Below are 14,381 nucleotides of genomic sequence, written 5' to 3' on the forward strand. Positions count from 1 at the left end.
CTAATAAACTAAAGTTGAGGGGTATTTTTGACCCTTTTCCCTATATTATATAAACTCCCTTAGAAAATAAATATATATTATATATATTATATAATAGAAAAAATGATTTATTATATTATATTATTATATAGAATATTATATAGGGAGTTTATGATGGGACATTGAAATGTCCCATCATAAACTCCCTCTTATATATAAGTAGAATATACGCGCTCTTGTTTGAGACTACTTGTGTAATGTTTAATGGACTTCCGTTAAGAGGCAATATTTGACTTAGGAATTGTTCTTAAATTCATACATCAACATTAGCATATTAGTCGGATTATAATATTTTATATTAATAATAAATAGATTAAATAACTCATATTTTAGAAACAAAAAATTCTATCTAAATAATAAAATTTGTAAGCTAATTTATTTAAATAAATTTATTAGTATAAATATAAAACATAAAATCAAGAAAATAAACAAAATGATTAAAAGGATTTGAGGGGGTATTTTTGTCTTTACCTAGATTAGTCTCATGGTATTAGATCTCATGTATTACTAATACCACCAAATGGAAGGTATTAGTTATACACCCTATAATACCATGTAGGGTGTATAACTAATCCATGGATTGATTATACATAGACCCAAAATTCCTACCAAACATAGTACTAAATAATACCACACATAATACTTGGACTATTTCTCCCAATACTCCCTACCAAACGACCCCTGAATGAGGTATAACTAATCCATGGATTAAGTTAAATAAAGTAACCAAACAAATAATTTTGTTGGACTAAATTTTAATGACTATTTTGATTAATACCTCCTACAAACGTGTCCTATTCGTCATAGTATGTATTGCCAGCCAACAATACTAATTAGCTAAGATAAAGATTAACCTAATTGCTTACAGCTAACCGCTAAAATCTTTTCTTTTTTTTTTAAACTGGTAAAATTGTATTCTTCAGCATTAAGGGCATGCTGGCCACCACTAAAATCTTTCCAATGATTTGAATAATTCCATAAAAAGTGAGGAGTAATACCTGAGGATTCTGCAAATTGAAAACTATAATATTTCTATCAGCTGTGGCAGCAACCATCAAAGGATGTTTCACTGTAAGTGCATAGCAGCGCTCGGGAAGTTGTTGGACATGTGCTGGATTTGACTGTCTCAAATCCCAGTACCTGCCAAAAAATTGTGCCCAGGATTACAAGGCTAAATACAATGCTTATTACAGCCAACCCAATCTTTTCCTCTTAAACTGATAGGAAATCAAATCCTGGCTGGGTATTCGGGATTCTCCAGTATTGATTTTGTATTTTAATGGTAGTAGTTTTTTTTTTTTAATAACGACCCTTGGGGGGATTAATGGTAGATTTCAATTTTGAGATTAGGGTTTAACAAGACCCCTTTTGAAATATGATTTGAGAAGACCAGTGGCTAAAATAGAAGGAGAAGCCGGTAAAAATAGTGGGTTTGATCAGTTTCAAGAAAATAGTGGGTTCAGATGGGGTGGGTTAATTCAATACGAAGAAGAGAGCTACAAAATTTTTGCTTCGAGTATTCTTTGAGATATTTCTTTCGTGGTGGCAGCAGCTAAGCAATTCTCCAATCTACTGTTGCAGAGTTGTTTAACTTTCCCTTCACCTCATATCTTGCAAGCTTCGACGATGTTGCAATTGTAATTGTGAGTATTTTGAGTTTGTTGAGAAGTCTTATGTTTCCTAGTTAGTGAGGAGTGACATATGACCAGGATAATTGGTTTAGTTGCACAAGCCTCCGTCCTTATTTCAAGTTAACAATGTAATATATGACTTTTGTTGATTGACCATGGACTGAAAAGCTTTGGTTGCCTAAATTCATCAGTTATTGATTGATTATATATAGTTGATCTTTTAAAACCAGATTTGGGTTACTGCATTTCTCAAGCAGTGAAATTCATATGTACTTGATTTTATACAGTTCATGTTTTCAAATCAAATATCAGTTACTGCATAGTATTTCATTTATATCCTCAAATATTACAATTTATCTTAAATGATAACTTATTCTTTTTTAAGTTAAAATTTTCTTTGATATTTGTAGACATAATATTTAATTACTTTTTTATTGAATTATATATTTATTATGTTTAAATAGAATTGAATTTACAAACATTCAAATGCTGAAAAAACAAGTACTCTGTATCATACCGAGTCCTATCTAAAGACAACATCTGAACATTCAGATGTTTATTAAGATTCATCCCTCTTAAATTTTGATAAAACAATGGCCCCTAAGACGCATATTTTTGAGAAATGCAATAAGCAGCATATTCAACTTCAAGTTCCACTTACCTCAGAGTCTTATCCCAGCTTCCTGTGACCAAGAGACTCATCTCTGGGATCCAAGCCAATTCCTTGACAGGAGCGTCATGCATGGCTACTGTTACCGGTTGACTACCAGATAGTGGCCACATTTTCACTTGCTTGTCACAACCTCCAGAGAAGACAGTTGTCCCATCATCCTTCCAAGTTGAGCATAAAACCTGCCAGTATATAGCTAATAAATACAAGTCATAAAGAAAAAAAGAGTAAATTTACCAGCAAAATGCCCATATATTACCGGCTGTTCATGTGATATAGAGGCCTTGGGTACAGCTCCAACATTGGTTCCACTTCCCATCACTTCCCAACATCGCACCTAGAAAACCTCACAGAATAAGATTTATTTCCAGTTCCACCTAGCAAACAAAATCATCTAGAAATAGAAAAGAGGCAGTTGTACCTTAATATTGTTTCGCCCCGTCTTCCCAGTCCTAAAATCTTTACTTACTGGCATATGTATATTACTAATAAAACCCAATACGTAGTGTAACTACCTCGTCCATCCCTCCATATCTAGACCCATTCAACAAATAAAAAGAGAACTTCTAAAAATAAACCTCTTTGTCTCTGTACTACAACCCTACGCCTTTTAGCCCATTACCTCATATTTTGATTGAAAAATCATTTAGAATATTATTCCACCTTAAGGAGGTATTTACATATTCAATTTGCCATGATTTCCTGTCACCCTTAATTATCAAAAGTAGAGTTATCTACCCAAGTAAGAGATTTATAAACTTTTCTAATATCATGTAAAACAACCTATTTGTACAGACTACAAACAGGGATTCATGATTGGAGAGCTCGAAAGCTTATCAAACATTCCTCATGCTCAAAAAGAAATATCAATCAACTACCAGTTCAACTATAGGAATCATTTATATACTTTCCTGTCTATTAAAGGCAAAAAATTAGGGTTATCTAAATTTCACAGTTGTCCCTACTCAAACAAAAAGTAAAAAGGACCCATGAAGATGGGGTAAATATCAACAGAAAGCAAACTAACCTGGTTATCCCATGAACTAGCAACCAGAAGATTAGCCTTGGGACTGAAGCAGAGACTTGACACAGAATCAGAAGGAGGTTGTTGAACCTTACAAATACATCACCCAAAATGTTATATACAAATTGCAAAAACAACACCCAAAACAAAACTGATTAACAGTATTGATTCGAATATACATAACTTAATTCAAACAAAAACTTGCAATACCCATGGATGAAACTTGGAAAAGCAGGTAAAACCTTGAAATAAATCAACGAAAGAATACCTCGACAGACTTATTGGGATTTGTGTTTACAGCAGCAGTGGCACCGGTACCGAATAGCGACATTGAAGCTGTTTATGCTCAAGCTACTACAACCAACAACAATACAAACCCAAAACTGTTTAAGCTTATATATTCAGCAAATTAGCGTTTACTTTAAGCCAACAAATGTGTTTGCCGACTCGTACAACTCCTGTTTTTTTGTTTTTTCTGTTTTTTTTGCTACTATACAATATATGAATTTTGACATTTATAAATTTGATAAAATTACTATTTAATTATTTTTATAATATTTAAAAACTAAAGAATTCTAAAATATAGAATTAAAAAAAACATGTTAAAAATTAAATATTTGATAAGAGTAAAAAATGTATGCTAAAAGGTAGTAGAATTAATAATTAACGAGTTCTAAAATATATAGTACAAGTAAAATATATTTAAAAATTAAACAATCCTAAAATATATAGTGAAAAATTTAAGAAATTTCTCTCATCAATATGTATGTATTTTTATTTATTTTTACATTTTTAAGTTATTTGCTTGTGGCTGTCGTGCTATTTATTTAAGTTAGAGTTCAAATTATGGGATTCATTTGTCACATAGAAAAATACTAGATACAGGACCGTGCCCAACATATATATTTTTATTTTTTTTAATTTATGTGATAAAAATATAATTTAAAGAGTCAATTAAATTTTAATATGATTTCTAAATATTTTCAGTTTTAAATTATTATGATTTGTAGTGCTTTTTATGTATTTTAAAATAATATTATCATTATTTTCTTTGCTCCATTTATGTGACACTCCTAAAATTCTGAGAGTCAACAAATTTTTTGTATGTTTTTAAAATTTTTAAGCTATTAATTATTGTGAGCTATATTAGTTTTTACATCACTTTTAAATAATATATATTACTTTCTTTATCCTAATTAACCAAATGTTTTTAATGTCTTTTAAATATTTTAAGCTGCTAATTATTGTGTTTCACTTTTTACGTCATGTTCAAATAATATATGTTACTTACTCTATTTTCTCAATTTGTGTGATACTAATGGAATTTTGAGAAACAATCGGACTCTTTATATATCTGCTAAATACTTTAAACTGTTAATTATTGTAATTTATAATACTTTTTGTGTAACAAATAATATATATCGCTTTTTTTCTCAATTTATACGACACATATAGAATTTCAAAACTCAACAATTTTGTATATATATTTTAAATTATTAATTGTTGTGATTTATAAAAAAATTTACGTCATTTTCAAACCATACAAATCTGGACATGGTATATGAATTGCAAATACATAAGAAAAAGGAAATTGGTGTGCTAAAGTATAAAACCAACTTTAAAATCGGACCCACAAATTAAGGAAAACGAAAAAGGGTCAAAATTACCCTTAAACTATCTGAAATAGCTTAAATATACCTTTAAACTATATTTCAGCTCAAAAATACCCTTTCCGTCAAACTATTGGGACACACCTACCCTTCTAGTTAACGGAAGTATCCATGTGTGTGTTAAATGCCACATGGATGCCACGTGTGCATGTCAAACAGACCCCACCTCCACATAGGCGACTACAGAAAATGGTCAAATCTACCCTTAAACTATTCGAAATAGCTTAAATATACCCTTAAACTATATTTCGGCTCAAAAATGCCCTTTCCATCGAACTATTGGACCACACTTGCCCTTCTGTTTAACAAAAGCATCCATGTGTGTGCTAAAAATGCCACATGGACTCCACATGTGCACGTCAAACACACCCCACCTCCACATAGACGACTTAAAGCCCTAATTTCACTATTTTCTCCTCATTTCATCTTTTCCTTATTTGGGTATATCTATATGAATATACAATAGACATTGACTCAATTCAGTTCAATTTTATTCTGATACTAATATGTTGTACTTTGAAGATCACAACTTAAACAAAATTCAAATTAATTCTGCTATCTAATCCTTAAATCATCTATTATATTGAATGTTTCTTTAACTTTCCATAAAATCTAAAACTTCTTTAACAATCATTTAGAGCATCTTCTGATTAGGGACCACAAAAGTTCAAAACTTGAACAAAAATAAGGTAATTGGTAAAAAAAAAAAAATTAAAAATCTATAAAGACTTACTAGGTCTTCGTTGATGTAGTAGCAATCTAAGGTGTCATCCCAGCCGTTCGTCAAGTTTTCTTCATTAGCGAAATCGCCGACGTTGATGTGGCGGATCTTGGTCACCACCGCTAGGGAAGCCGTCGTAGTCGTCTTCCCTGTGTCTGAAGTTCTGGTGATAAGTATATTAGGTCTCTTACGGCAGCTGCTATTTTGCGTCATGGCCGTGAGTTGAATCAACAAGAAAACTTCGCTAAGATTTGTTTAAACAAAATTAATTTATTAAGAGAAATTGAAATAATAAATTAGTGTTAATTGATTAATTAAAATGAGTGTGTTTATATTATACCTTAGATCGTTTCTTTTATTGTATTTAAAATGGTCATCAAATTGCTTTTTTTTCTACTCATTCAATTACGTATACAAGTTTCCGCAAATGTTTTTTCCTATTTTTGGTTTTATATATACTTTTCAGGATGAAATGAGGGGGAAAGAGTGAAATTAATGCTTTGAGTCATCTATGTGGAGTGTTTGGCATGCACATGTGGAGTTCATATGACATTTTAGCACACACATGGATGCTCCATTAAACAGAAAGACAAGTGTGGTCTAATAGTTAGACGGGAAGGGCATTTTTGAGCCGAAATATAGTTTAAGGGTATATTTAAGCTATTTCGAATAGTTTAAGGATAATTTTGATCTTTTTCCGTAGTCGTCTATGTGGAGGTGGGGTCTGTTTGGCGTGCATATATGGCATCCATGTGGTGTCCATGTGACATTTAACACACACATGGATACTTCTGTTAACTAGAAGGGTAGGTGTGGCCCAATAGTTTGACGGAAAGGGTATTTTTGAGCCGAAATATAGTTTAAGGGTATATTTGAGCTATTTCGAATAATTTAAGGGTAGTTTTGATCCTTTTCCGTAAAGAAAATGCAAGTGGACCCCATGCTTAGACAAATTGTTTACGTGGTATATATTGAAAATAGTATGGGTTTTTGGTCCAAAACGGAGAAGGTACATACACAGAAAAATGAAGTACAATAGAACTATAGCATAGAACTTATAAAGTACCAAAAATAGCCTCTATTTCTAAGCTGACAGCACAACGGAAAGCTGCTTTGAGGCCTCTTCTATTATTACTAGATAAGGGTGCCCGTGCAAGGCACGCGAATATTGTGGAAATAAAAGCAGTCGTAAGAAAAGTCGTGCACACATGATTAAAATGAATATCAACGTGACACATTTACATGTATTTTACGGAATATTATACATGGAGCTTTCTAGGAAAGGCCAAAACAGACATGGTAGGTAATTACATATATGTTGCCTTGGCGTGAAAGTTGAATCTCGGAGGTTGTGAATTCTGGAATCCCTCAACACAAGTCTCAACAAAAGTAGGTTTTTTCAGGTTGAAACTTTTTTATTACCTGAAAATAAATTAAAAGAGTGAACTTACACGGTTCAACGGATAGCAAAGAGAAGTGGGAATACATCTAAAACCTTAAATTGCACAGAAAATAACACACCACTTTAGAGATGAGCTATTTAAATTTGGAAGAATCCAATTGACAAAAGCATGGAAGAAATGATTTGCCCGTTATTCTGATGTTTTCATTCACCTATATATTTTGAACACAAAGGAATAGTCAGTTGGATGTTCTTTAGAAGGAGTAAAGGTGATTATTAACTTCAACCACATTAGCAAGCTAACAAGAACAAATAAAGTACTACTAAACATAACTATTTGCAGAAATAGAAGTATGTGTAAAAAAATAAAAAAATAAAGGAATAAATTAACACAAATCAACAAATAGCAAAGAGAAGTGGGATGAAAAGGCTAGTTCATCTAAAACCATACAAAGTTATGGAGAAGGAAGAGGTGTGCTTCTTACTGAATTTGTCTGATTCGACATCGGAATGCATCTTTGTCGGCTTCCACCAACTTGTCTTTGCAGTATGCCTCCAGGTGCAATTCTTTGAGAGAGATGTTGAGGGGATTATTTGTGGGAGAAACAGCAGAAGAATCTAGTCAATTTGTAAACATTAGTGTAGCAATTTATTGAGGTATTCCTTAGCAATCATGCAGAGTGAAGTCACCAAATACTTATCCAAAATAGAAAATGAGATATCTCAAAACTAACACAAGTCCCCCAGCACTATAATGCTGTAAATGTTGGAAATTGAGACAAAAAAGGCATGAAATGTGGAGAGATAACTCAAAAATTTGAGAGACATTTTCTATATTAGAGTATGTCTCCCTAATGGCTTCCCACACATTCTTAGCAGTATACACAAAACATCGACAAATGAATTGAAAACAAATACTATTTGAATAAATTGAACCACACATGTTATACTTCAGCCAACACTGTAAGGTATACTATTCATTACATGTTTCTAACGGTGATTTATTGTATGAAAGGAAGTATCCTTACATGAATGAAATTAGGAAATTAGATGGATAATAAAAATACAAAATATTCTTAAAGCAGTCATATGGATAGAAATGATAGACCAACTATAAAGTATAAAGCTGCCAGTAGAATGAAAGGAACAATGTATTTTATTGATTGTAACTAAGTATATATAGATTCTGTACAACTTCTACAGCAAAGAGATAAACTAAGAAAAAGGTAAGACTTATCTATAACCTATATACAAGGAGGAAGTTACAACAAAGTCCTAAAGAGAAGACACTACTAAATCTGATCCGTTATTACACCCCCGCAAGTTGGTGGTGTCAACAACACTCAACTTGGAAAATTGCTGAACAAAAGAAGCTTTGGGAAGAGGTTTTGTGAGTATGTTAGCCACTTGATCAGCTGAGTGAAGGTGGTGAACTTCAATATCCTTGTTCTGAACTTGTTCACGAACAAAGTGAAAATCAATGGCGACATGCTTCATCCTACTATGAAAGACCGGATTGGAACAAATGTAAGTGGTGCTGATGTTGTCACAGAAAAACCTGTGGAACTCCCTTAAGTGAAAGCCGAAGTTCATGAAGTAGATTTGTGATCCAGTTGGTTTCTGCAACAGCAAAATATGGAGCTTTGGCAATCTGTATGCCATATTGGCAGGTATGATGAAGATAACGGAGTAATCGCTTGACTGCTTTCCAATGAGAGTGGCGTGGATTGTGCATAAATTGAGAGAGTTTGCTAACTGTGAAGGCAATATCAGGACGTGTAAAGGATAAGTAGTGCAACTTTCCAATTACCCGCCTATAAAGAGTACCATCAGCTGGAGGATCATTCACTGAAGCTGTCAAAATGGTAGTTGAGGTCATAGGTGTAGGAGCTCCTTTACTGTCTAGCATGCCAACATCCTCTAAAATATCCATAATATACTTGTGCTGGGACAAAAAAAAGACCAGCAGTAGAAGAGATAACCTCAACACCCAAAAAATAATGGAGCTGTCCAAGGTCTTTCAAGGAGAAACGAGTGGAAAGACCATCGATTATATGACGAACCCCACGAATCTGATTTCCAGTGATGATTATATCATCCACATAGATAAGAACATAAACAGTGAATCCAAAATTATGCAAAATAAATAAAGAAGAATCAGATTGGGACTTGACAAACCCAACAGTTAGCAAATAACTTTTGAGCTCATTGTACCAAGCTCGGGGGGCTTGTTTCAAGCCATAGATTGCTTTATTCAACTTACAGACATGTGTGGAGAGACTTTGATCTTCAAATCCCGGTGGTTGTCTCATATAAACTTCTTCCTCAAGACTTCCTTGTAAGAATGCATTATTGACATCAATATGATGGATTGGCCAGTTGTATTGCGTCGCAATGGTAAGCACTAACCAAATAGTAACTGGTTTGACTACCGGGCTGAATGTAGAATGGAAGTCTAAGCCTGGACGCTGGGTAAATCCCTTTGCAACAAGACGAGTTTTATACCTGTCAATGGAACCATCAAATTTATGTTTTATAAGAAACAACCACTTGCACTCAACCACATTCATCGAAGGAGTAACTGGAACCAAATTCCATGTCTGATTCCTAACAAGTGCATCAAATTCAGCATGCAACGCTTCTCTCCAGTGAGGGTGAGGACATGCTTGTTTGTATGTATGAGGAACAAAGGATGAGGAGAGTTGAACACTGACACTAAACTGCTTGGGTTTGAGGCTATTTTTTGGAGCATGTGACCATGGGATGACTTGAAGTTGTCACCACGGGTGAAGGATCAGATGGAGCCAAAGCAAGTGTAGGTTGGGAAGAGTTATTGGCAGATGACTGAGAAGGTAGGTTGGTGGGAGGTATAGGGGAAGGGAGTGGTAACACTGAGGCACTTAGTTGTTGGTGATTTTTATGTTGGTAGGTGATTAATGGTCTGGGTGACGGCGGGGGCTGAGTATAATCTGGTGGTGGTGTGATGGTGTGTGGCAATGAAGGAGAGGATAAAGTCTGAGAATTACCTGATGCAATGGAGACACCTTCTGATCTGGCAGGCATTGAGTTGGGCAGTAGAGAGTACACGGGCGAAGCATCTGAGAGGGTATGACAAGAATCGAAACTTGATGGTTTATTAGTCACAGGTAGAACATCAGAACAAATCTCCCAAGAATCAGTGCTCTGTTGGTTTTTTAGATTCGAAAAAATATTATGAAAAGGATAGGTGTCTTCCAAAAATTGAACATCCCTAGATAAGTACAATTTATTTTTGACGGGATCAAAACATTGGTGTCAGTAATGTTTATTAGAAAATCCTAAATATACACAAGGAGTTGATTTTGGCTCTAACTTATTTTTGGCATATGGTTTAAGCCATGGGTAACATAAACAACCAAAAACTCTAAGTGATTCATACTTTGGAGCCTCGTGAAATAAAATTTCATAAGGGCATTTATTTTGTAAATTTGGAGTGGTTAGACGGTTGTAGAATGTGAAACCGGAAGAGAAAACTGATGTAAAATCGTGTTTAAAGTGCGATGATTAGGATGGCCTAAACGCCGATGTCACAGATGTAGAGGAACGACAACATTGCATTGAGGGTATGATGTGCACTGCCCGACGGCCACTCATATAGCCCATCTCGATTCTGCCCGCGAAACAGAGGCGCCCCCGTACTCAGATCCTTCACACAATAAGAAAAAAGAAAGAATTCAATGGACGTATGGTTATCGCGGCAAAATTTTGAAACAAAAAGAAGATTATTTTTTATGGAATGAGAACATAAAGTATTGAGAAGCTTAAATTGTTGATTCGATGCACTTGAGTTTTAGTTACCGGTATGAGAAATTGGAATGGTGTTACCGTCCCCCATTGCTATCTCCTCTGGACCATGGTAGGTGTGCACATCAGTGAAGTTTTGCGCATTAGAGGCCATATGATGAGTGGCACCTGTATCAACAATCCAAGGAGCCTGTTGAGTTGGAGATCGAGCAGCATAGTTTGCCCGGGCTTGTATGTGATCGTGTGATTGTGATTTGCAAACCTTAGCTGAATGACCAGGACGGTCACACAACTGGCACTTTAGAGTGTGGTCATAACGCTGCTGTTGGTTATTGTTGCCAGCACGCCGTGACTGGGCACGCCTTGACTGGTTGGTGTTGGGGGAATTTGCATTTGAACGCCTATTAGAGGTGTTTCCTTGGCGAGGATGCATGTTTGTTTGCTGTGCAATAGCAGCAGTAATGTTTGTTGAGAGTGGCTTCTTTGCTTCTTCATGCTTGATGAAAAGCTCATGGTCAAGTAACTTCTCATAAAGTTCAGGATAAGAGATAGCAGAATCTCTTGCACGGATAGCAGCTGATATTTCACGGAATTCAGGTCCAAGTCCAGTGAGGATTTTGACAATCAGTTCCTCATTGGACACTGGAGCTCCAGCAGTGGCAAGTTCATCACAGAGAGATCGAACCTGGTGCAGATAATCAGCGACAGGAAGTGTTTCTTTTGCGAGGCGAGCCAGACGATCGCGCAAACTAAATATCCTTGTTTGCGATTTGTTGGCATACGCAGTGTGCAAAGCATCCCAAGCAGCCTGGGAAGTGGATGCAGCGACAACCGTAGCAGCAAGATTTGGGTCAACTGAGGCCAAGATGGCGTTTTGAATTAGTTGATCTTGGCGATACCATGAAACAAATGCAGGATTTTCGATGTCCTGATTATTTTGAGCCACTGTACGAGCAGGGGCTGGGCGAGAACCGTCGAGATGGCCAAAAAGGTTGTGACCACGCATAAGCATGGACACTTGTGCTTTCCAAAGGGAAAAATTGTGGCTGCCAGTTAATTTGATTGGTAACTGGGTGACAGGATTAAACTGAACAATTGTTGTATTGGCATCGGAGTTGGTTACAGTGATGTTTGGGGCCATTTTTATGGGAAGGGTGGGAGGGTTTCTCGACAGAAATTTACTCGTGAGAGTTAATTGGCTCTTGATACCATATAAAGTATAAAGCTGCCAGTAGAATGAAAGGAACAATGTATTTTATTGATTGTAACTAAGTATATATAGATTTTGTACAACTTCTACAGGAAAGAGATAAACTAAGAAAAAGGTAAGACTTATCTATAACCTATATACAAGGAGGAAGTTACAACAGAGTCCTAAAGAGAAGACACTACTAAATCTGATATGTTATTACCAACCAGAGGAAATAAGAGGTCCAAGAGTACAAGCAGTCCCCTAAAGTTTACTTTCCTAGAAGATAGAGTTTCTATATTAAGGGGAGATAACGATGATCATAGTGAACAATGTAACCAAATGGTGAGGATTACGAAGCTTACAGTGCATAAACTATGGCAGGAGCTTACAGTGCATAATTTTGTATTGAACTGCTCCAACTGAAGAATGCAAACAAGAATGATATTCTAGTTTTATATGAGATATGTGTCCTCCAGAAATAATAGTTTTCACCGTGCTTAATTGTATAGAAAGGTTGTAAGTATCTCAATTATGGGCAAAGACATACAACTTCTGGATTAAATTTCGGTGTTGGCATCCTCAAAACATTCTTTCTAGTTCTATAGGGCTAATATCCCCCATTAGCTAGGTTGCTACAAAAGCTTTGCTATATGTTGTTGCCATCGTTGGGGGCTTACGTGTGACAATATTTTTTATTCAGGTGTGCGCTCTATATCTTGTTTGAGCCTTCCTAGTGTGACAGTGTTAGAAATATGGTTTAGAGAGATTTTGAAAGTTAGATGTGAAGTTACCAGACCTTCCTCATTCTTTCTTTCTTTCTCCATTTGTGCAGCTATCACTGGACGATGAAAGTCTCAGAATCAACATTATACTTGCACGTCCAGTCTGTAAGTTGAGAGAACATAAATATGAAAGAAAGGAAGTAATTTACAATTAAAACTTGAGCTATAAAGAAAGTAAAAAACAGCTCTGCGAATATACTATCAAAGAAATGTGTTAAGATGTCCACTTAATTAGGAGATCAACTCTCCAATCCAAAGTCTAAGCTACATTTGAAAACTAACGAGCTACTGAAATCTTCTTACAAAGGAGAGTCGCAGAATTTTAACATGATTTATTGGATGTACATGTGTACATAACCAGAGAAAAGTAGTAAGATGAAGCATGGTTTACCCTTCATTACATCTTTAATTGCTAAAATTGGTTACTCTTTTGTATGACATTTATCGTGTACACAAGAAACATCTCCGACACGATAGAATTTACGGCTGATGTGAGGTCCTCGTATTGTCTAGATACTCTTTCTAAATAACTTGATTATATCAGAACCTAAAACCACGTAAAGCTTAACAAAGGATTAAATATTACTCCTAATATCTAAGTTTGATCAAATTACCAATTCCCATGGGTAACTTTGAAGTTGAAAACGTGAAATTCCCATAAACATTCCCTTTTTTCTGTCCATGAAACACGGTAGAGATACAAAATACTGGTTCAAGGTGCGCCTGCTTCTGATACACAAATAAATTTTAGAAATAAGAAAAGAATTTAAAGAACATAGATAGATAGAAGTAAGAAAAGAATTCAAAGGAGAGTGACAAAAATCACATTAGATAGAAAAGTAGTACTGCAGGGGAGGCACATCAAACAACTATTAATATTATACCTTATCAAATAATAGACTAAAAAGGTCCATAACTTACTTGTAACAGTGATGTATTTTTCCGCTTTCTTCGCGTTGAGCAAATTTGACTTTGAGGAGCCTGTGAAATTCAATAGTAAATAAAATTGAAGAAACTCCTAACTTTACATCATTAAACACAGTCCAAATTTACTCGGTAATAGCAAAAGAGAAACTATAGAGATTCTTAGCAAATAGCTAAGTTATTTCGGACATATCATCGAACACCTTTGGTTCATCATTCTTAATAGCTTAAACCTCTCATAGTAAGGAATGAAAAAACAGAGAAATTTTTTTTTAAAAAAAAGAAAGACAGAGAGAAGAACCATCTAAACAAAAAATGTGAGAGACTATGAAATACAACACCACCATAAAGTTATGTTTACAAATATATCTTACTATTGATATCAGAAGACAAAATTAAGCACTAAAGACCCAAGCTTAAACCGTCAAGTTTAAAATTACAGAATTCTGGACAGATAATTAGATTGTTAGTAATTAATTAATTCCAAGAGTAGAAAAAACATCTACAATTAATAATCCAAAATAATATACAGTTACATGTAAC

General features: G+C 34.8%; 1 protein-coding gene and 1 long non-coding RNA gene across 2 annotated transcripts in view; both read right to left on the reverse strand.

Moving 5' to 3' along the window:
• Positions 1-3,764, reverse strand: part of LOC102590604 (protein RAE1) — a 13,363-nt gene extending 9,599 nt beyond the window's left edge. Inside the window, exons 1-5 of the mRNA XM_006341759.2 lie at positions 3,633-3,764; positions 3,368-3,454; positions 2,600-2,677; positions 2,332-2,522; positions 1,038-1,179 (exon numbers count right to left, since the gene is read on the reverse strand). Of these exons, the coding sequence (XP_006341821.1) occupies positions 1,038-1,179; positions 2,332-2,522; positions 2,600-2,677; positions 3,368-3,454; positions 3,633-3,695 (561 nt within the window). The 5' untranslated portion in view covers positions 3,696-3,764. The remainder of the gene's footprint in view (positions 1-1,037; positions 1,180-2,331; positions 2,523-2,599; positions 2,678-3,367; positions 3,455-3,632) is intronic.
• Positions 3,765-6,998: 3,234 nt separating this feature from the next.
• Positions 6,999-7,726, reverse strand: LOC107059620 (uncharacterized). The gene is made up of 2 exons (XR_001472783.1): positions 7,643-7,726; positions 6,999-7,177 (listed from the first exon to the last, which is right to left on the reverse strand). It is a non-coding gene; the product is annotated as an uncharacterized lncRNA (long non-coding RNA).
• Between the last annotated feature and the right edge of the window lie 6,655 nt (positions 7,727-14,381).

Source organism: Solanum tuberosum, unplaced genomic scaffold, assembly GCF_000226075.1.
Source record: "Solanum tuberosum cultivar DM 1-3 516 R44 unplaced genomic scaffold, SolTub_3.0 scf00028, whole genome shotgun sequence".
Lineage (NCBI taxonomy): Eukaryota > Viridiplantae > Streptophyta > Magnoliopsida > Solanales > Solanaceae > Solanum > Solanum tuberosum.